Raw genomic sequence first — 21,871 nt, 5'->3', positions numbered from 1 at the left:
ATGCAAAACCACCTCACGGTTCTTGAGATATCGACAAAAACAAAACGGGACGGACGTATGGACGGACGTACGGACGTATGGACGTACGGACGGACGGACGGACGGACGGACGGACGGACGGACGACCCGAAAACATAATGCCTCCGGCCACTTCGTTGGCGGAGGCATAAAAATGTGTGAACTACTCTACACATTGCTAATGACTTCCAAAACTAGGATCAGCGATTGTCAATTGTACAGCAAGCTACTCAATGAACCCACCAAACCAAACTAAACTCAAATTCATCTGGGATGGTTGAGGCAGCACCATCACGCGAGTTCCCCCAAGGTACAAAATATTGTACTTACCGTGTTCATTAGTCTTAGTTCGAGGGGAAACACGACTCGATAGGAAAGCTTGGTGTATCTGTGCGACTGCTCCATGTACTTGAAGCGTTTTAGGTGGAGAGCCAGCAGCTGCGGAAGCTTTTTCACCTGCATCCTGAAACGGGGAGAGCAGACGGCAAAGAAAGCTGTCAGTTCCACTACAAACTGTATGTCTAATATGTTGCCGCTGTTGCTCTAAAGGGATAGTATGGTTTGGTTGAGATTGGGCTTCAGGTTTCCAACTTGTTAATGAAATAATGAGAAACCTCTTTTGAAATATGAACGAGCATACAACTCTGAGAGGAATTCAAAGTTTATTTGATGAAAAAATGGTTTCGAAATCACTAAGATATCCAGAAACAAAGAGGTGCTAATAAAAGGTGGGACCCACCTTTTATGAGGACCATTTTGTTTTACTTTGTTTTCGGATATTTCAGCTATTTCCAAACCATTTTTTAAAAAACAAATAAACATTAAATTCCTCTTTGAATTGTATGCTCTTTAAAATTTCTTAAGTGGTTTTTACACCTGTAATTATCTCGCAAAAAGTAAAAATCTGAATCCCTCACCTCAACCAAAACTTTACCATCCCTTTAATAGGAACAATGAGAAAGCATATCCGGGCAATTACCCTAAATACTGGTTAGTGGTAAGGTTAGAGTGAAGATTGGGTTAGGATTAGGTTTCAGGTTAGGAGTTTGAGTTAGGGTTAGAATTAGATTCAGGATCAGGATTAGGGCCAGGGGAAGGGTGCGGGGTAATTGCCCAGGGGGTAATTGCCCTAGACCCATGAGAAAGATATATTATGAGAGGAAATATCAGAGCAGATTGGTAGGGAGTACAGGAGGTAGCAGCGAGCGACACTGCCCACTACCCTGTCAAGTAGATTTGAAGAATTTCCCTCTTTCCCTAGACAAATCCAGCACTGACAGGGTTTGTCACCCCTTGTCCCACTAACACTCACATTCTTTTTAGCTTTGTCATACACATTTTCCTCCTAGATTTAATCATCTTTACTTATCAAAAGACAAAACACAAACATATATTTTGGTTTACTAAAAGCTTATTCCATTAGCATTGCCAACTCAACATAAAAAAAAAAAAAAAAATATATATATATATATATATATATATATATATACACACATACATACATACATACATACATACATATATATATATATATATATATATGTATATATATATATGGATATAGAGGGCCTCAAAAAGGAGAGGGAAGAAAAACGATGAATGAAGGAAGAGGGCAAGATGTTGGTATCCTTACCTTTTCTGTGCTTCTTGTTTGCTACAACACGTCTCACAGTAGTATTTGTATTCATGGCACAGTGTCTCTGTATTGCTGAAACCCCTGTAGTACAACACAAGGAAACATAAAAACACATCATGAAGTATTAAATCAAGAGCTAATTATTTATAAATGAAATGCACAATCAATCAATTTACACTATAGCAGGAAAATCAGCTCTGTATATGGCTGATGGAATCAGTACTGAAGTAAAGAAATTTACATGGATAAAATCATAACTGATACACTGAAATAAAAAGCTCAACTTACATTTTGTGCTTCAAATTTTGCCATCTTTATCATTAACTAAAACCACTCTTCCCTCTTCCCTTCCCTGAGGATGGAAGCAATACCATTTCATCTATATTGATGGCAACTGGATAAACTTCAAATTCATGAGCACCAGCCAAGAGTCAGTGGTCTCCAGGGGGCGCTCTTCCACTTCCTCTGAACAGTCAATGCCACATCCTGTGGAGAACTGCAACGCTAAACTCATTCCTGCCCAGTTAGATTACATCTTATGATCTTGGACTAATCTCTGCCCTAACTAGATCAGTATGGGGCAATTCCTACAATACTGTGCACGTGCACCAAAGTGATTTTAACATAAAAGAAGTACACATACTCATGTTTATATATCTATAGAACCCTATATTTCATCTATCTAACTATTTATCTATCTATCTATCTATCTATCCATCCCTCCATCTATCTATTTATCTATCTACCAATTACTCTATCATTCATTCTATCTATCTATCTCTCGCTCTACCAATAAATCTATCCATCAATTTATCTATTTGTCTATTCATCCATCTGTCTATGCACCTATCTATCTATCTTTCTATCTATCTCTTTCTGTTCTTTATTCAATCAAATGATCTATGAAACACCATCATATTGTGCAGGCAGGAAGGACCTCTCTTAATGTAGGAAGTCCAGATGTGTAATTAGCAAGCTCGTCTCCTCGCTGGCTGGAGTCTCGCCAACAAGGACATGAAATTAAGGAAACATCAGATGTGACAATGGCACCACAAAGGCGTGAAATGGATCCCACGAATCCGCAGTGCATGGTTACTAATATATTATCTGTGGGTCACTGATGATTGCCATGTCCCCAAGTCCTCGGCACAAGGGGATCAGAAAGTAGTGAGCATTGTACATACATAATCAAAGCTTTAAAGGAGATGATTTTCAGACTTCTATATAAATGAACAACTTATAAATTGGTTATACTGGGTACGGAGTTTCAGAAGTTATAGTGACTGGCATGAGGAATGAGAATGCTTTCAAAATTTATCACAAATCACAATTAAACAAGGATAATGACATGGCAGCTTCACCATAATAATGCATGAGTTGGGGCTCAAGGAAGCACAATAAAAGAAGAAAGCATGTAAACTTGTGAATTCCACAAAGATGAACTTGTTAAGCAAGCAACACTGTAATGGAATTACATTGATACAGTTCTGAAATATGTGAGCCTCCTATGTCATCATCCTTTTTCAGTGTAATCTGATTTAGGTTTTTCATATTATTCTTTCCTTTGCTCAAGGACCATAATAAATTCCACATGTCTATACATGGAGCTGTCAATTTATGTACTACATGATGTGAAATTATGAAAATTGTCTGGAATTCCCCTTTTAATTAAGCTGAGGGGTGAAACCTTTTCTCTGGCATTGGGATTGCCCAAGTGTTTTGTGTACATGAGTGAGACACACTTTCACTCAGTGAGGGATAAATACGAAAGTGGTCACTCCTTAATTGGGTGGGGGGGGGGGGGGTTTCTGGTATAAAAGAGAAGCTTGCATTCACACGTACCCCATGAACAACCATTCACCCTTCCATATACGAGACTACAAGTCAGAATTTGCCGCCTCAAATATAGAGAAGAGGGCCATTTTATTTTCTCCTTCATTTGTTTTTCTTTTGTCACACCGATTTCACACACATTGACACACAAGCTACCAAGAGGGTCTTCACTTACATCAACTGAATATTGCGAAGCCTTTAACACTATGCTCATCTGTGGTGTACACAAAACGACACAAAGTTTACTCTTTGTTCATCAATTTATTTTTGTCATTACACAAAACACGACCTCCTTGACATTCTTCAAGTAATGTATAAAATACTGCACTGTCACTCACATTGACAGTAAACAATATAAGTATCTGTTCACTTTCATGAAAACTTCCTTGTGCCTTGTGAACCACTTTTACATACAGCAGTTTTACAAAATGATGTAACATGGCATGATTTTAATACTAGCTTTAGAACGTCATAGCTTAATCTTGATATCAACCTGATTTTGCCAAGTTTTTCTCTAATACACCATGCTGATACGAATGCGTTCATTCATGTAGGAAATGTGTTACGACAGAATTTTCATTTTTGTTTGTAAAGGCAACACACAAAGTCTGATGACACACCTGTTGCCTCACATTGCTGATGTGCATTTGCTTTTAAATAGCTGAACTCATCTTGGAAGTCATTCCATATTAGATTTTTTTTTAAGCTCTAATATCTCTGAAGTGCTTTTTATCTCTTCATTTTAGTCCTTGCACATACAAGTAGTATTTACTGTACCATTCATGCACAGGAGTAAAGTTTGCATTTATTATTTTTTTTTTTCTTCACTTGAAATCAATACCTATCATTTTTACCTCAAAACAATCCTCATGGAGTATAATCAGCATTTTTTACACTGTGCTTCCAATTAAAAAATGTGAACAGCAGGTTCTTCTTTCTTTCTACACTAGGCCTGTACATGTATTTCATACTTCGTGCATTGCAAATGAAAGTATCCCGTTTCATGAGTATTGCAATCCAATTGCAAGAGGGTGAGAACAAATCCATGTAACTGCACAGAATTTCAGATTCTGCAATAAATAATATTCCTCACCTTAAGCAGTGCGTAATTGATGTGTTCTGCTCTACATCCACAGACAAGTCGAGGAAATCCTCATCTTTGCTGCTGACCTGGTGAAAAAAAAAGGCATGACTTGAATGAATGTTAAAGAAGAGAGCAATTTGAAATACAGGATGTTCATGTTGGATGAAACTTGACGCATTATGCTGGGTTCCCACTGCCGTGCCATACGCTATGCGTGCAATGATTTACCATCAGTACAGTAGCTGATTTTGGAAGTTCTGTTTTGTTTAAGAAAAGTTTTGGACAGTTCAAAAATTGTGTAAGATCAAAGTGATTGCCACGACTGACCTCAATATCTGATGAGATGACCACATTACTCAACAATTAAGACCACAGTTTCAATCATGGGGCAAATTGTGATAGACATTTAAACAAAAATTCTATGATCAGCTACAAATGGTCAATCATGGCATGCGCAGCAGATCACATAACGGTGGGAACCCAGCATTAACAAATGTGGTTACACTTGTAGAACCCCGAGTTTGCTCCACTTGTGGATAAGAAGAGATCCTCCAAATTGTAGTCCACAATTTGCGATAAAGTAACCTTCCCAGTCACAATGGTATCTCAAGGGCCTTCACGTGGGACCCTGGCATTGTTACAGATTGGTTTTGTCTAACTTCAGTTATGGGTTAGTTTCTGGAGGAATTGTATACACGCGTAGGATGCTCACAGAACAGATTCAAGGAAACCTGCCGGGATATTTGACATCTATGTCTGCTATTGCACATGAACAGAATCAGTATCTAGACGTCTCTGGAGCCCCCAAAAGTTGTTGTGAAGCTGGCAAACATGAACAACACATGTCCCAGTGGTCTACAATCGGCGGTAACCAACTCACCCCCTCACAGCATAGACATCTCGTCTCATTCGTCAGCGTCCCCTGGAATATCTCATGGATCCAGGTCGGGTCCGATTTGGTGTCGTTGTTGTTGCCATTGATCATGCCATTGGGAGTGCCTGGCTTGCCCTTCCCTGCCAACTTTTCAGCTTTCCTCTCAGCTGTGGAGAGAAAAAAAAAAAACATAACAAAACAAAAATGATTAACAACATAAAGGGCTCACACCTGAAAATAAAATGGAATGTCCCTGACCGCTTCACAAATTCGTACCAAAGATACCAAATTAGTGAAGAAAAAAATATTTAAAAATCAGATATGCAGTTTGGCAAAAAAAATGAATAGCTGCAGATATTGAGTATGAATTCCTCTACAAACTGCATTTTGGTTGGAAGATGAAAGCTTTTCTCAAGGAATTTGAAGGGACTATATTTCATTTGGTGCATGTACAGAAAATAGGTGACTTTTTGAGTGAAAAGAACTTGTAGTCTTGGCTTTGCGGACACTTGGACAGAGTTTGAGCTGAAGAACCCGCCTTCGAAATTTGATGGATGAAAGGGTATACAGCACTTATCCAGGTTAGTGAAGATAAAACACCTCATTTCTTCCAGCTATTTTACAGAATTTTTTGAATTGTGAATTTTAACACATGTCTCTATGGCAAATTATTTACCCATGTGAGCCCTAAAGCATAGCAAAACACATAATATTATCTACCCTTGAGTGGTTCACATGAATACAATCATTATACATGTAGAACACAAAGCAAATGCAAACTTACAAAAAAATGATTGAGCGTGTGTGTAAGTGTGTGTGTACATGTGTGTGTGTTTTCATAGACACTAGTTTGAAGTGCAACTGAAGTTTCAGTTAAAACACTCAGTTCTCCTTGGTAGATAGCAAATTATGCAGTTCTTTGTTTTTTTCATACCACACTGCGTATTTGCATTCAATTACCATGACATTTGCTCCTGCAACAATTGCTCCCATGAAAAATTTGCACACTAAGCCAAACATTAATTCTGCCCACAAACGTAACCCTAACCCTAATCCTCACATCAAGCTACACCCTATAACCCTATCACGACCCTAACCCTAAGTCCTTGGAGAAAATAAGACTGTAGAAACTGTCGCAAGCGCAAATGTCGTGTCACCTCTTTATTCACAACTTGCAAAATTCGCATCATATAACAATATAAACTAACCATAATCAATAATATGGCACAAGGCATCTGGAAGTTACAACACAGTACAGTGGACTCCCGTTATAACGAAGTCCTCGGGACCGGCAGTTTTCTTTCGTTATAACGAAATTTCGTTATAACCGAATGAATAAACAATAAAAATACATAGAGTTGATAATGTTGCGGCCCTAAATTTTATTTCGTTGTAACCGGAATTTCGTTATAACCGTGTTCGTTATAACGGGAGTGCACTGTAATGCCATTTTAGTGCCCATTCTTTTTAACACAAATATCAGAGCTGCTAATCATTTAATTCTACTGTAAAAGTGGTTTCTTTCGTGTACAGATACTTTCGTGGTTTCCATCGGTGCCGACTTTTTCGCGTGTTTAAATTCACGGTTGGCCAAATCTGTGAATTCATAGTCTGCAAAAACTGTTTTCTTTTGCACATGAAAACCCAAACTTTAATCCAATTATTCTTTTACTTATCAAATAGAAATTAAAATTGAATGCAGTCTTACCTGAAATCCCGTCTCTCGAGTACTTTATATTAAACATGCTTGTACCTATATTGCGCGGTATCCCTGTGTGTGCTAACCATCAATGCACTCAATGCGCGGAATCTTTGTGTGCATGTGCACAATAGCCTTGTAACAAGCGGCGTGTTCAAAACAATTTCGCATGATGTTAAATTCGCGGTTCAACCTCAAAGCGCGCAAAGCACGAAAATAAAACCACCACGAAAGAAACCACTTTTACAATATATGAAATAATATACCACAAAATTATTGCAACAAAAGCTAGACTGTGATTTGGGAGGATAGAGCTACCTGTAACATAAATGGAATAATAGTTTAATTTGCCAGTCCTTACATTTTCTATTTCATTATCTATTCATTTTTTTTTTTTTCGGAGGTGGTTTAGGGTGATAGCAGTTACCATCATCGCGCAGTGTTAAGCCAACCCCCACGCTACAAACTCAATGTAGATCACACTACCTTTACCCCTGTAACACTGCAGCATACTAGCTCTCATTAAAAAACAGATAGTATCCTAGTGTATTTTGATGCACCCATGAAATGATCTGTGCTTCACAGTGGGTTTTTTTTTTTCCCCCAAACTCTGTCTGTTCAAATTCATGCCAACAATACACTTCTTGTCGCATAAAGACCACGTCATATAAAATGCAGTCTTTGTGCAGCACCGCGGTGCGAAACAGAATTCTCACGGTTCGCTGGGCCAGACAACCACAAACAAAAATATTTTCTGATACATGTATTCATGGTGCCTTTAAGTTAAAGATTTAACAATTGAAAGCATGATTTACGAGAGCCATTAATGGCACTGTGCATATAAAAGACTGTTCAAAAAAAAAAAACAAACAAACTTCCAGCTATTTGTATGTATACTGAGGAAAAGTTTATGCACATCAAAACAGCAGGAAGGTCCATTAGGTGTAATGCATTGCATTTGAGTTGGGTTGAGTGCTTGTGAGTAGTTGGAGGGGAATGAATTCTGATGTCAGGTAATTTTCAACCAAACGTAGGTAATTTTCAACCAAACGTTGAAATTTACCAAATAAGGAATGTTAAACCAGATGACAGCAACTTCAGGAGTTTACAACTGGAGGGGGGGGGGGGGGGAAAGAAATGTGTCAGACTTTTCCCAACGTAGCAGTACAAAATGACAGATATCGCTTGGTCGTAGCTTAAAAGTGTTCTTACTCTATTGTAAGCCTAATTATTGTATGTCTGAATACTTCCTGGGGTCATCCTATCTCCTAATATCTTCATGGACGAAGAAGGGAGATTGGGAAGAAAAAGAAGAAAAAGAAAATACAGAAAGAGGAGAAGAGGATGAAGTTCAGAATACAAAAGATTATATTTTCTTGAAATGATATTCATGGCACTGTGCAAAAATGCTTTTTAGAAAATTGTTGAGTGGACTGGATATCAGGAAACAATTCTGAAGACATTGGAAGGATTGGTACATCCCCACTAAGTTCATCATTTCCGTCAATACTAGATGAAAGTTAATATTTCTGCCCCGTCTCATTGGGGAACATTACAGGTGGAGTTTCAGTTATGAATCTCTCCAAAAACAGATACTGAGTATGCCATATATGCATCGAATCTAATTTTTCACGAATTGGGACTTCCCAACAATTTCACAAGTAGTTTAATTGGCTATCATGGAATACAGTAATGAATGGAGGAATGTACATTGTTTGTGCATGTCGCATTCATGTCAGGATCAGAGTTAATATTTTCGTGTGATGTTAGATTTGCAAATAGCACACAACATGCAAAATTAACAGAGTATGGGATACCCAGCAAAATATATGGCTATACAGTAATCCTATGACCCCCGCCCCCATGCACCATGTACAGTGTGCCTTGATTTTCCACAGATTTACTGTATAAGCTCTTATTTTCGCGTACAGATATTTTCGTGAATTACAAGGTGACAGACATTTTCGCGAGATGTTGATTTCGCGAATTGACACCAACGCTATCTTGCATGTATTGCTACTCTAGTGTATAGTGACATTTTCACGTGTTGTTCAATTCGCGATCCAACTGTGATTCGCGAAATTCGCGAAAATATCTACTTATACAGTATACTGTTAACTCATTTTAATCTTGCAAAAATATTAAATGGGAATGGACCAGATATCATTTGGATATGTCACTGTGTACATTTGTATGCTGCCTATACATTGAATTATACTGTCCTGATAGTAACAGCTATGCACTCTGCACAATTGTTAAAATGTCCAAAAACAAATTTTATGTATATATTCTACTTGACAACAAATTATTTTGAATCTTGAATTAACTTTCTTACGCAGTGTACATCTCGCTTTCTACGTGTTGTGCATTCAGCTCCACCAACACAGTTGTGAAGCTCATGAACATACAGTACATTGTAAGTGTACATCCTAACATACCGATCTACCAGTTTTAAATGCTTTATACACTGTGCATACAGTGATCTCACCTTGTAAGAGGTCTGCTATCGTGTTGAGCAGGTAGATGAGGAACTCGTGAGCATCTTGCTGCATGTAGTTATCGAACACTTCTGCAAAAGAAACAAAAAGAAAGAGTATGTAGTAAGAAGGATGAGGATTCCACAGTTGTATAATTCCAATTTATTGCACCTAGAATCACCACAATCTTTATATCATGTAATATAATTTTTCGTTAGTATTATGTTGAATTGCCAAATAAACAAACAAACAAACAAACAAATGATAATAATAATAATAATAATAGTAATTATTATTATTATTATTATTATCATTATTATTATTATTATTATTATTATTATTATCATTATTATTATCATCAATGCTAATAATAATAATAACAAGAAGAAGAAGAAGAAGAAGAAGAAAAAGAAGTATAATAATCATTTGTGGGAGCAAGAAAAAACAACCAACAGGTACAGTCCACATGTGATCTGTTTTGAGCAGCTCTCTGTCTGTCTTGTAAACAAAATTTCATTAATTTCTATTTTTCTCAAGTATTGGGCACAGGAGAAACTTATCTGTTGAGAAGCATATATATGCAAAAAATGTATTTCTCTTTTCATACACATTAAGAACAAGTCAATTTTTTTTTTTTTTTTGGGGGGGGGAGTTCTTGTTGAAAAAATACAAATTGGGGACTTATTGTAATACAGAATGATGTATTCTGAGGGTTTGAAATGCTCTTCTGGGAGGTTATTAGTCCACTGATTTCATCTCAGGACTTATTACAATGTATGTCCCTCAAAAGCATTTGACTTATAATGTCCCTCAAAATCATTTCACTATTCTAACTCTACAAACGAGAACTGAATCGCATCGCCATTCGTTCTTCCCAAGAACTGTAAGGAACTGGAATTCCCTGTCGTCAGAAATTGTTTCAGCGCCATCTGTGGGATCATTTCGAAACCGTCTAACGGTTGATCACAGTGGCTAGTTTTTTTCGTCAAATTTTCTATGTGCTTGTAAATATCTGTAAATAAATTGTATTATAATGTAAATAGCACCAGTCTGCAAGAATCTTCAGTCTATTGAAGGAGGCAGACTAATAATCAGAAGAAGAAGAAGAAACGGAACACTCATTAGCCACAGTCACACTACAGCTGTACACAAAATTATGCATAGTTTGCTTTCCGTTGACTTCAAGAAGTTTGACGTGGTCACACTACCAACAAAAATACATAGTTTCAGTGATAAAAACTACCCGTAGTTATGGTATCAAAAAAAAAAAAGTCCCCTCCCCCAAATACAAAAAACACATAGCATGTATCAGCATGCACAAGAATGCACAATGTGCCTAACATGAATTTATCTATCATCACTTTACAAACTTCTTGAAGTTTCAGCTGTGTGCACAGTCACACTACACAAAACTGCAAGTAGGTTCGCGAGAAGTGATAAATTCCCCAAGTTTATGCAGGAAGTTTAGCAGGAAGTTTTGTTGGTTAACTTCTCAAGAAGTTTGTGGTCACACTGCCCAAACTACATTTTGTATGCAAAGCAAAATACTGGGTAGTGAAACTACCTCGTGTGCATAATTTCATACAGTGTGACCATACCATCTACAGTGTATATTCTAACTAACACCGGTTTACATCTATGCAATGTAACACAACAATTATTATCAAAGACTGATTCTTGTTGTTTTTGTTTTTTCTTCTTCTTCTTCTTCTTCTCCACTCTAGCACCACCTGGTAAGAGTTTCATGCCAAGGAGAGAGAAAAGAAAAAGATAAAACTCAAGTGCTGATTTTGACCCTCATCTTGGGGTACGGTCTGGCTACGGTACAAGACCGGAGATAATATTACATTTGCACCTTCACGCAATGGAGATTATTTAATTCTACGATCGTAATTCTGGTACCAGCATAATTATCCAGATTTGAAGCCTATCCGCATGAAGAATCACACAATTTACACCACTGGTCCCACGCGATTACCAGTCCTTAACATGGACACAAAACAAGCCATCATTCACCCATACACTGCCTTCTTGCTAAAATATCTGGCAGGTAAAATGTACGACCTAACCAGCAATTGTGTCCACTTGAGGATATGCGTCAGCATATTATGTCAAGACCCATCATTATCACATTCAATACAAACATTTTTCTTGCCACTATTAGAGGGATTTCACTGACATTGGTGTGTATTTTTCAAACGTTTTGGTGTTCATCTAAACTATCACAGTCTTGAACAAGCATTGTAAATTTATACACATGCACAACCCAAATTACTGCAAAAAACCCAAACAAAAACGAAACAAAACACAACACTGGACTCAGTGTCACTGTATTCTTAATTCATGCGTAGAATCTTCACCTTCATAGTACATGTACTTATCAAGAATTTACCTTTCCTGCTGTACCTCTGTAAAGTAAAAAAAAAAACATTTCTTTGATAATAACTAGCTGTGCTTTCTTTTATAGTCTCCGGAAATAGCTCAGTATACTGCACTGTATGCACAACAAAATAATGGTGAGCAAAACAAAAATCATCAAGGTATATGAGACTCAACAAAAGTTGAGGTGTTAATACATCTGAATCAGATTGTAGCTCACTGCACATTTTACCTCAGTTTGCATAATCACTACATAGGATGGGAGGTGGATATTGCTCAAAACATGGCATGACTTCAAATAGCATTACACACATAAGAAAGAAGACATTTGACCCACTTTTTTTCAACCTGCTACCCCTCATTCTTGGAGTGATCAATACAAATGAATGATTACCGAATAACTGTTTGTTTAGCACAGAAACAGTGCATATTTACTTTGAATAGACTTTGACTTTCCCATTCAGAGGCTGCTTAACAGGCCATGGCTTGTTCTGGTTTGCAGACTGATGGAATGCAATGCCTGTAGCTTTATCTCTGTTTTTTCAGCCTACACTAGGGAGACTTAAAGAGCTTTGGTAGACGAAAGCAGTGTGAGACACGAAACTTTCACCTCATTTGTGGACACTGCAGTTGCCCAGGACAGGATTTTGAGTCTCAGACTTGCAAAGTATGAACCAGTAAATGTCACAATGCTACCACTACCCAAAGCAATCAAATATCATCAGAAACGTAATAATAAAACAAAACAAAACAAGAATTTAACTGGCTAACTGATATTGTATTATCAAAGCAATGTTTTGTTTTGTTTTTCATTCTGGACCTAGCAATGAGCTATTCAATCAACCTGCTCCTACTGAATACAATCCAATACTTAAAGGGGAATGAAACCTAAATACATGTACTGTATGTATGTGGATTGAGTAAAAGACCATGAAGGAAGATTAGTAAAATACATCAGAGAAATTGAAGAAAATCAGACCCAAAGTTATAGTACAGCCATTGCTGGATAAGAAGACTGCAACAATTTGTGGTACCACACATGCACAATGATATACAAATAAAATGCATTTAAAGATGATTCAACGTATTTTCATCTTTCTAGATTAATGAAAGAGAACTTTGCTCGAAAACCTCTTTCAGGAGGCATGAGGAACAATCATTGTCCTCTAGAAATGTCTGTAACAAGTGGAAGGGATGGGTACTTTTCATAAAATATGAAACTTTGTGGAATTTTCTTTTTATTTTCTTCATGTAGTTGTCCTGCTCTGACATCACAAATTATTGAATCTCCTGACCAATATCAAGTGATTGCTGTACCGCAACTTAAAAAGACTTCTGAAAGGGCATCCGCTTTTCATCAAGCTTCATAGATGTGTTCTACTACTATTTCTGCATTTGCTAAATTCACATATTTTGGTTTCATTCCCCTTTAAAATCAAGTGTGCAAAGCATCTGCTGTCGCCATGTTTGGCTAAAACTAGGGCAAGTCTTGGGGCAAGTCTTCTGGTTGTCGAGAACACCAGTCACTACCGAGGTTCACATGAAATCGACACAATATGTCAGTGTTTGAAGCAGCCTAGTTGAAAAATTTGGAGCTGAATGACCCAAGGTGCACTCTGCTATGACTGAACAGCACTTGATCATACAAGGCATACAGTGGTATGCGTAGATTAATTCAAAAACATACTGCTTACCATTCTCCTTTTTTAACCGCGCCACAAACTTCTTGGGCGCCACCACGCCCACTTTCTTCTTCTGCGTGTTGATGCTGTTGAAGAGGTCGGCGAGGCAGGTTAGCAGCGTCTCCTTCTTCTTCGGCTGCGTCTTGTAGGCCAGGACCCGGTCCCGGAACGGCTTGCAGAAGTACAGGGCCTGGAGCACTGAGTTGCAGTAGCATGTGTTGCCAAACTTTGGGGAGATAAGAAATGATGGGGAAATATGACGAAGAACAAACATATATTACATTCACATCATTTCAATACCATCTCAGCAGCCAACATGAATAGCAATGGGTGGGACAAAATGAATGTGACAAAGCCATGGTTTGCCTCAGGGCTAGCCTTTCATATATTTCAGATACCATATAAACAAAAGAGAAGTTTCCCTTTGACACTAATAACAAATCAAACCATTGTCTCCAAGAGAGAGAGAGAGTGAAAACAAATCTTTTGGAGTTTATACAAGGCACACCTTGATTCCTACTGGCTATGGGAGGAATAAACATGCCAACCTATAATATATTCCTAAGCAGAATGATGAATGATAACATGCTTGACAGTTTATCTTCCTCTGTTTCTACTGTTAAATCATGACAAAAGAATCAAAATTGGAGTAAACCTCAGTCCTCTTTCAAAATCAACTTGTCCTGAAGACTTTACTTCCATATGGAAAATGAAAATGCTCATACAACTGTACATTCTTCCTTCACACATTTCCAAAGCAGCCTTCTCAAACACAGAGCTACATGTACATGTTTTTAATTGTGGAATGCTAAATCTTTTACTTCATTTTTTTTCTCTACATGTTTTTCATGATAGTTTACATCCACCTATCATATAATAATTCACTGCCATTTCTACCATTTTATCTTTATTGCAAAGTAAACTCTTATTCCATTCTACAAATTGCAAACACTTACGCACTAATTCCTACTGTTAGAGGTAATATGGATCTTATGTCATATCTTGCTGAAATCAAACAAACAAACAAAATACCCTCAACACACCATGCTCTTCTTTCTGTATTTGAAGATGCAAAGGGATAATAAAACAACAAACACACTACATTGTATGTACTCTGCACTGTACAAAGTTTAAAGGTGTTGACATCTAATATTGCAAACTTAATCAGCATTCTGTTATGCATGCACAACATTGTAATGGAACATTTGATTATCCTGAGGAATGCAGAATTTAATCTTTGAACATCACTGTAAATCAAATGTTTACAATATTTCCACTTCACCAGGAACGGATCTGTTTAACATTTCCTGCGCACAGATCTTACTTTTTTTTGAAGCCGCACTGCTCTCTCTCGTTTTACTTCAGAAAGTCAGTGTTGCTAGAATGGTTATACGCACATTAATGCATATATTGTTCTACATGTTTGCCAGGACTCATAAAAATATGCAATTGATAGTTCCTCAAGTTTGGGTTGTAAACTTCCAAGAGATCTTAAACATCTATGTCCTCGAGACAGAGCTTATTCATTCTGACAATAGGTTGTCAAAGTGTTTGTGTGGTAGTTGCATTGTACATCAAGAGTCAAGGGATCCACATAACGTGAAGTGCACAAAATAGTACTGCATATGCAAACATTATCAAATCTAAATCCCTTCGATCCACTATGATGTACTGAAGAATGGCTGCTCAGTCTGAAGAGGGCAAATATTTACCCTTTTCAGAGTCAGAGTTGAAAAAAAACAACAACCTTTAAATGGCTATTCTGCAGGAAGTCTTAATGTCAGGACTAAAAAGGACTTCTCTGCGGTACTGGTTGTAATCACAATGGAGTCCAAATCAACTGCTATACTGTACACATGTTGCGGGTGTACAAGTAACTATCTGTCAAGTTTAAGAATGTTTTCAGATGTGCTCTTTCCTTCAGATTGACTGCATTATATATCCCTTAATAATTCAAATGTACACATCTACATGAAACCTGAAGAATGGATATCTTAAACTGATCCCTATTAGGAAAGCAACAACACAAAACCTCCAGAAATAGAAAGGAAAAACTGTTAATAATGCAAATTATTCTATTACAACTACCAACCCACCCAAGTACAGTAGTGTACTAATCCTGTCAGTTGATTATGTATTGCATGTAGCCCTGATAAAGGAGAAAGCCTCGATACTCCCAAGAAAACTGATATATCGGATCTTTTATGTCACTAATCAGATAGAATAATGCTTTTCAAAGAACAACATCCTGAAGTATTCTCTTGGAAAAAAAAAATTGTTAAATCAGAGTGAAATTTAATACTGTGAGAATCTCACCACCACCACCAATAACATGGCTGATTCATTCTAGTCATTCTCAGAAAAAAATAAATAAAGAATCTCCTACGATGTCTAAAAATACACCATCCATACCGTCAGGTATTCATTCCAGAGTCTACAGTTTTCTTCCATATTACAATATCACATTTAACAGTGCACTGCACAACACAAGGCATTGATTTTCATACTGGGAGATCTTTACCCACAGCTTTGCTCACAATGAGTCACAGAAGAAAACATTCCTGACAGTCTCATATTGCACAAAATGATGTACAGTGGTCAAAAACAAACCTGAAACCAGCCTTTTAGAAAAAAAAAAAATGTTTATAAATATCAACCCTCCTCTTTTCTCACGTGCAAAAAAACCCCCATGAAAAACGTTGGCTGAAGAGTATTCACAATGCATCCATTTAAAGGACAAGTTCACCTTCTTACACATAAGAATGAGAGAATTTATACAGCAACAATAGTAGAGCAAAATAGTGAAAGTTTAAGGAAAATCAGACAATCTCTGGATGAGCAGACTACCACACCTCATAATGTCACATGCATAGAATGATTCATTTAAAAGAAAATATTTTAACAATTCAACATATTTTCACTTTTCTCACATAATAAAAGAGCATCTGACTTGGCTCTTTCAGAAGGCAAGGAGAGTAATATTATCCTTAAAGGAACAATCTACCATTTGCAGAAGGAACAAAAACCCACCATTAGTGCTTTAAAATAGTTCTAAAATGTGAATTGGGGATAGAAACAACCACTGTAAGAATTTGAATCTGTATAATTGATGTTAAGTATTGTTAAATACACAAAATGTGAACAATAGTTATAATAAAAATGTTTCCAGACTAAACCGTCTACAGTTACGGTTTAATGAGAAAAATGGTGATATCTCCTTATATTTCAGGCTTTATTGAAAAAAAAAAATCATACGGTAGAATGTTTTGTGATAAAACAGACCTACACAATGCATCAAATGTGATATCTTGAACATTTTTTAAATCACTGCTCCCAAAGGTAAACAGGACCTTTAACATACATCAATAACAAGTCGAGGATACGGTCAGTGTACATGTATGTGTACTTTTTTCAACAACAACAAAAAAATGAATTTTGTGGAATTCTCTTCATTATTTCCTAATATCACTGTAGTGCAGTCTTCTCATCCAGCAGTGACTGTGCAGAAAATTCATAACTTTTGATGGGATTTTCCGATTTTCCCTAAACTTTCACTGAGGTGTTCTACTGATATTGCTGTATTCACTCAATTCACAGTTATATTTGGGTGTATTTGTCCTTTAAAATTGACCAGGATGTCTTCCATGTCACAGTAACTACTATTCAAATGTTTCCACTTTGGTTTTTGGTCCATCTCTTGTGGTCAATTAAGGGGAAAAAGGTCACTGAATAACAAAAGCAACCTCCACCTCCTCCTCCTCCTTCTTCTTTCTTCTCTTTTTCTTCACACAACAACCCTCCTCCCCTAAAAGGCTATAATTTATTACATAGCATTTCAAAGATGTTCACAAATGAGGATCATAGCACTTTAAGCAAGATAATTTTGGGTACATAATTTGAGTGACTGGTTGCACAAATGATATTTCTCTGTGATCTACACACAAATTAAAATTGAAAGATGAAAAAATAAGCAGTGTCTGCAAATTCTAGGCTTTGATGGAGAGAAAAAGAAAATGCAGCAAAAAGGATACAGGACTCTCTAAATCATGGCTCAATTGTTTTAATGTGAAATCATCTAACCTCACATACTGGTACATAGTTGCCTATCCCAGAAGATCAACGATATGCCATAACACTATCATATTTCATTTCAGTGAGGGGAAAAGCATAAGATTATTATGGTAGCACTTATTCTGAATTAAGATGAAAGTGATAACAGCGACAAGGAAAAAAAATAACCTAAAAATAACCTTGCAGATTTAGCTTGGTAAATCAATCTGACATGTGAAACAGTCAATGCATGAAGTTAGAGTATACATTGTATGATGGGATAAAATTTGAGAGAATGTATTCCTGGTACTGGTATCTCTTCTCAGGTTGAGGTATGCTTGTATGCATGCATTACAAATCCAAATGTAAAACGGATCTTGAAAATTTTCCATTGCGTTCAAATATCCTCTTCCAATGATTGATATACATATTGAAATACAATAACAAAGGCATACTCACATTGACAAGGCCGAAGTAGTGTTCACTGGGCGGAAACTGGTCCGACCCTATCTCTTTCTCCAATGCAGATGCATTAGCTCCCTGAGGTTGAGGGGGGGGGGAGATAGTAGGGGTTGGGGTAAAAAGGAAGGAAGAAAAGGGGGGGGGGGGAGATAATGGAAGAGAGAGAAAGAGGAGAGGGGGAGAGAGAGAATAAAATATGGCAGGCTTTATGGATACGCAAGAATTTTTCAATAATTTTCATTCACACATGACGTGTCGGGAAAAAAAAAAAAGGAAAAAAAAAAAAAAGAAAAGAAAGAGATCATCAGTTTGATTGTGCCTAGAGCAGCATACAGACCTACAGTGTACCTGTAAACAATACAACAATGCATATTGTGTGTGTCTGTGGGGGGGGGGGGGGAGTTATCTGATGAACACAGGATCATTGAAGCGTCAGCCATTAACTGATGAGTAACAATGTAACTCCACCATGTTATTCACATACTTTTCATAAATGGACTTTTTGCCTGAAGGCAACCGAAATATGTAGACAAACATTCAAAAAGAACCCACATCCCCCCAGAAAAATGGAAAAAAAAAAAGTTTGCCACTATTTAATCATTATGAGGCACCTAATAAAATGTTTTGCATCTTCATCTTCTTTTTTTTTTTTTGACAAGATGTGCCAACCTCATATGATATGAGTACATATGGAAGAGAATATCTTGTATGGAAGATACTGCAAAACACGGCTACACAGCCTTTAAACTTGTAGGGAGGTGGGAGCTCCCACCTCAGGGCTGTTAAAACTAAATGCACTCAAATACATGCATCCAGGACTGCAGAGTCAAATTGCCACCAAGTCACCATATATAAGATATTATCTGTCATTCAAAAAAAAAAACAAAAACCCAACAACAAAAAACAAAGCAAACTAGAAATGTCGCTTTGGCGACTGGTATGCCTCCGCCATAATGCATGATTTTCCCAATAGGTCTAGATAGTACATGTGGACAATGTGTGATTACATTTTCACAAAATTGGCAAAATATTGAAATGACAAGTTTGTCACAAATGTGTTGAATGTTCACCTTCCTTGACCTAGGTTTAATTGGATGAATAGGAGAGCATGTACCTAGGGATTTAAGGACTTTAACTTGACTTTGACCCATTCATACATTTAGGCATTGAGTAATTTTCAAGGTACAGGTGTGGAGAAAAAGTGCAATTTCTGAATTGAATAGTAAATTGTTACCATTTTCATCTGGCCCTTGACCCTAAAATTCATAAGATAATCACTTTCAGGTAGAACATGCATAATATGTACTAAGTTTCAAGATAACTTGAGCCACTTCGAGATATGGAGGAAAAAGTTCGTTCAGCACTTTCACTTGATCTTTGACCTTTTGACCTTTGAGGCAAAAAAAGAAGAAAAAAAAACTTTCCAGAGAATTTCTATTAGGTTACACATGCATACACCAAGTGTAAAAAAATAATAACCCTGCTGGCATTGCATAAATATGAGGGAAATAGTAAAATTTTGAAGTGTTGCACTTGACCTTTGACCCCATGAACCCTACGTGTACATTCTCTAGATAATCACTTCCAGTCAGTACATGTATATACTATGTTCCATGAAGATACCTTGAACAATTTTCCAAGGCACGGAGAAAAAAAAAAGAAGTTTTGATATTTTTACTTGACCTTTTGACCTTTGACCTTTGACCTCATGACCCAAACTTTCACCAGAGAATCTTAATTGGGTAATACATGTATACACTAAGTTTCAAGAAAATATCGTCAGGCATTCAATAGATATGGCGAAAATACTGAAATTTCATGTATTTGACCCTGACCTTTTGACCTTTGACCTTTGACCTCATGACGCAAACTTTCACCAGAGAATCTTAATTGGGTAATACATGTATACACTATGTTTCAAGAAAATATCTTCAGGCATTCAAAAGATATGGTGGAAATAGTGAAATTTTATGTATTTGACCTTGACCTTTTGACCTTTCACCTTGAGCATGTGCACCCAAAAGTTGATAGGCACAACTTCACCCCCTAATACACATACATGCCAAGTTTCATTAGGATACCTCAACAGGTTTTGATAGTTACCTTGTCCACAAAATTCATTACGGACGGACGGAAGGATGGACGGACGGACGGACGGACGGACGGATGGACGGACGGACGGACGGACGGACGGACGGAAGGACGGACGGACGGACGGACGGACGGACGGACAACCCAAAAACATAATGCCTCCGGCACCACTTCGTGGCAAAGGCATAAAAACAAGTAAGATTCAAGAAGTAATTACTAGTAACTGCAGTCTGTTTCTCCCTCCTTTCACCTCCCCATGACAAATTACATTTACTGTATGTCAAAGTTGTATGAACCTATTCAGTTTTAAGACGCTGTATCTTGAGTTCAAGGAATGATTTTCCTGGTAATGCATTGCAATTTGCTATGCATTTTTGCATCACTGCTACACAAACTAACTTTTCTGTAGCAGTTTTCTTCCATAGAAGTATACGCGATACCATTTGAAGTATTGTTCATCGGCTGAAAGTGCTAATCAAATTTGAGTTGAAAAACTATTCCCTGAAGTTACAGTGTGTCATCCCCAACTACGAGGGTTTCCAAAATAAAATAACTGTCTAGAGAAAAGATGATTATGTGGGTTATGTAATGAGTGAGGTGCTTTGTTATGTCAGTGCATTTATGAATAAACTACTGTTGGGCACACTAATCCAGATTTTTTTTTTTTTTTTTTTTTTTTGTATTTAGTGAGGAGCCAAGGTTCATAAAAATAAAATGCACATGTATGTAACATATATAAGCTTCGTGGCACAAATATTTCTGGTTTTACAGTTACTTGAAGCCGCCCCCAGTTATAGTTGTGAATAGACATTAGCACAAAAAACAGTACCTACACCAAACCTAGGTCTATAGTTTACCAAAGTAATTGCTTGTCATACCACGTTGTATAATTTGTCTTCCACTACAATCCTTGGAAATATACCTGTTTTAAATTTTTATTTTCCAAGCCATAAGAATATCTGGTCAGCTATAGTCTACATACTGTGCTGTACATCAAAGGTGTAAAATGCATGTTTACAGTTACACCTGTTTTAACAATGTACATGTACACAGAACTGTACAATGTATGTTCAACCTTCGTACATCACACAAACAGGAAATGACATCATTGTATCTTGGTGTCAAAACAATGGAATAAGGTCAAACTGATGTACAATGAATTATATATTGTGTCAAAGTCAGATAAAATGTGTGTTATCTACAAAGTGACTTGCCTAGATATAACTTTTTTTTCTCATCAACAAACAAAAAGAAGAAGAAATACTTTGAATTGCAGAATGTCGCCTATCAGATATATCAAGTAATTACAGCAAAGAGCCTCTCATCTCTTTCAACATCAATTAAGCAATGTCACTAGCATAGAGCCTGTATGTACAAGTGTACACTATGAACCAGTGTGTTTCCTTTTGTTTGCTTTGTACAGCCTCACATGTTTCCATAATCAAAGCATTCACGTTATCAATTCATCTTTCAGTGTAACTTTGATTTACAGCTAATTTCACAACAAAATGCAAAAAAAAAAAAAAAAAAAAAAATACAAGCAATCCTATGCTTTCTGATCACACCAAGATGCCAGGCACACTTTA

At 37.0% G+C, this 21,871-nt stretch overlaps 1 protein-coding gene across 1 annotated transcript in view; it reads right to left on the bottom strand.

Annotated features, from left to right (window-relative positions):
- The window catches only part of LOC140235522 (ubiquitin carboxyl-terminal hydrolase 12-like), a 32,173-nt gene that overhangs the window by 5,821 nt on the left and 4,481 nt on the right, over positions 1–21,871 (bottom strand). The window contains exons 2-8 of the mRNA XM_072315544.1: positions 18,192–18,272; positions 13,695–13,908; positions 9,633–9,713; positions 5,452–5,612; positions 4,581–4,657; positions 1,652–1,735; positions 349–481 (exon numbers count right to left, since the gene is read on the bottom strand). Of these exons, the coding sequence (XP_072171645.1) occupies positions 349–481; positions 1,652–1,735; positions 4,581–4,657; positions 5,452–5,612; positions 9,633–9,713; positions 13,695–13,908; positions 18,192–18,272 (831 nt within the window). The remainder of the gene's footprint in view (positions 1–348; positions 482–1,651; positions 1,736–4,580; positions 4,658–5,451; positions 5,613–9,632; positions 9,714–13,694; positions 13,909–18,191; positions 18,273–21,871) is intronic.

This window comes from Diadema setosum, chromosome 11, assembly GCF_964275005.1.
Source record: "Diadema setosum chromosome 11, eeDiaSeto1, whole genome shotgun sequence".
In the NCBI taxonomy this organism is placed as follows: domain Eukaryota; kingdom Metazoa; phylum Echinodermata; class Echinoidea; order Diadematoida; family Diadematidae; genus Diadema; species Diadema setosum.
Note: the sequence above shows the minus strand (reverse complement) of the source record. Positions and strands in the feature narration are given on the sequence as shown.